At 43.2% G+C, this 2,457-nt stretch overlaps 1 protein-coding gene across 1 annotated transcript; it reads right to left on the reverse strand.

Moving 5' to 3' along the window:
- Window positions 1–340: 340 nt before the first annotated feature.
- Window positions 341–2,101, reverse strand: LOC311614709 (uncharacterized protein). Its single transcript, XM_084869808.1, has 2 exons — window positions 2,034–2,101; window positions 341–1,620 (listed from the first exon to the last, which is right to left on the reverse strand). The coding sequence occupies exon 2, from the start codon at window positions 1,616–1,618 to the stop codon at window positions 1,007–1,009; it is 612 nt and encodes a 203-aa protein (XP_084725934.1). The 5' UTR covers window positions 1,619–1,620; window positions 2,034–2,101; the 3' UTR covers window positions 341–1,006.
- Between the last annotated feature and the right edge of the window lie 356 nt (window positions 2,102–2,457).

The raw sequence follows: 2,457 nt of genomic DNA on the forward strand, positions 1-2,457 counted from the left end.
GCATATAAGTTTCCCAGTTAATCTTGTCCCACCTCATCTTCACCCTCTCTCTTCCTCTGAGATTCATCAGTCTGTTCCATGCTTCTACCCTGTTTCCCTGAAAATAAGACAGTGTCTTATATTAATTTTTGCTCCCAAAGATGCGCTAGGTCTTATTTTCAGGGGATGTCTTATTTTTCCATGAAGAAGAATATGGCACACATTTATTGTTAAATGAAAATAAAGGAAATTTATTACCTGTATACGGTACGGTAGTACAGTAGTTGTCAACACAAACCAGACAAACTGTGAAACCTACAGTATCAAGAATTTACTCATTTATTCAATGACAATCATGTCATCATCTTCTGGAACATCATCATAACAATCCCATTCCTGAATTTCCTGGTGAATTTCTTGTGACTCCATTTCTTTCAGAATCAGTGGACCAAATCTCTCATGTTTAGCAACAGCACTGTCTTTAAATGAGTACTTCTTTTCAAGGTAGCCTGCTTGCAGTGCATTTGCAATGCAACTGTCAGTGATTTTCTCCCATGAATTCTTCACCCAAGTCACAACTTGTTGCAGTTTAGGTTTCACAAAGTTTCTACGCTGATTTCTCTCCATTCTATTTTCAACGTAGTCAATAATTTCCATGCACAAATTGTCTTTTAATGGCTTGTTTATTTCAATATCAAGAGTCTGGAGATAGGCCGTCATTCCTGCGGGGATCATTATCTGATCTATTTTTTCTTTTGTGAAGAAATGTATTCATTTCTTTAGCGTGGTGAGTGCTGGCTGCATCCCAGACTAGCAGACCTCTTTGGCTCCCTTGCATAACAAGCTGCAGCATTAAATCGACCCACTTCCTTATAACTGCTTGTGTGGCCCAGGCTTTTTCAGTTTCAAGAATAAAAACGCCCAAAACATGTTCAATCTTTTCCTTCTTGCCCTTAGAAATGATTAAAGGTGGGATTTTAGCGCCATCCAGACGAATTGCCAAAATACAGGAAACACGTGCACTTTCCTAAGCAGTGGAGGGAATGTACACTAAGGAGGAACCCCGCTGTTCAATTGTTGTTTGAGATGATTGGCCCATAAACACTGCAGTTTCATCCATAGCAATCATGTTGGGAAGATTGTATTTAGAGAAGTCAGCATCATCAATAAAGGACTTGAATGCAAGTGCTCGCTTTATAACTTGAGTATCTTCCAACCTAAACAATGTTGTAGATCTTCTTAAAGACAGTTCACTTTGCTGAAGGAAATTATCCAGCCAGTGTTGTGATGCTTTGAAGTCTTCGGGGGCTATGTCAAACTGTGGTGCCATTGCAAGGGCAAATTCTTGAATCTGAGCCCTATTCACAACCAAAGCCTCTGCTCTCCTGTCAACAACCCATTCACAGATCAGGTCTTCCAGCTTGGAAAATAATGGTTGCTGACCTGATCCACACTTGTGCTTTTTAGCATTTCCCTTGTCCACTTGTTCAATGAGGTTACCATACTCTGCTCGCCATTTTTGGACCAATCGGATACTCAACATCTTCTCTTTGCAGAAAGCAGTAAGATTGTGGCCCCAAGAGTCTTCCATAATTCCTTTCTTGTACTCCACGAAGTAGCTTTTTCTTTTTGTGCTCATTTCTAGGGGTAAAAAAAAGGAATTGGGGTATCAAGGTGGGGGGAGGGGGATCACTTAAAATGACACAGGGGGGATCAGAGGGGGGAATAAAAATGGCACAGGAGAATCAGAGGGGGGATTACCATTTTAGTAACCCCTTTTGATCCTCCTGTGTCATTGTGATTGCCCCCTCTGATCCTCCTGTGTCATTTTAAGTGATCCCCCCCACCCCTGTGCCACTGAACACCTTCACCAGATATCCCCCCTACCCCTTTATCAGACATTTACCCCTGGGGCCTGCCTGGGGACTGTCACTGGGCTTGCTGGGGCCTGGATCTGGGCTGGAGCAGGGTCTGCCACTGACTGAGAACCTTCAGTCATCATGAGGGCGACCGCCAGCATCAGGTAGTGTCACCAGAGACAGACCAACACTCACCACCTTCGCCGTGTCCTGTCCTTTCTAATCCTTCTGTTCTTCTACACGCATCTGTGAAAGTCTCCTCCTCTCTCCCACCTGGCGCTCACCGCTCACTCTGACCTTCAGTCCTCCTCCGTACAGCCGTGATGTCAGGACTCCGAGTAATGTCACTGGTTGCTAGACGCCAGTCGGGGTGGCCCTAGGGACCAGTTTATGGTAAATTAATTTTCATTCTGAGACAGAGCCTGGGGGCCTTATTTTCAGGGGGATGCCTTATATTTCACTCATAAGGAAATCTGTAAGTAGGTCTTATTTTAGGAGGATGTTTTATTTTCGGGGAAACACGGTATGTCTCGGAATCTATTTTGTTCATCAGTTTATTTTTTTCATTAGATTTGACATATGAGTGAGATCATGTGATACTTATCTTTGTCTTACTGGC

The sequence above is a fragment of the Pipistrellus hanaki genome (genome assembly GCF_964339955.1).
Source record: "Pipistrellus hanaki genome assembly, chromosome: X".
Lineage (NCBI taxonomy): Eukaryota > Metazoa > Chordata > Mammalia > Chiroptera > Vespertilionidae > Pipistrellus > Pipistrellus hanaki.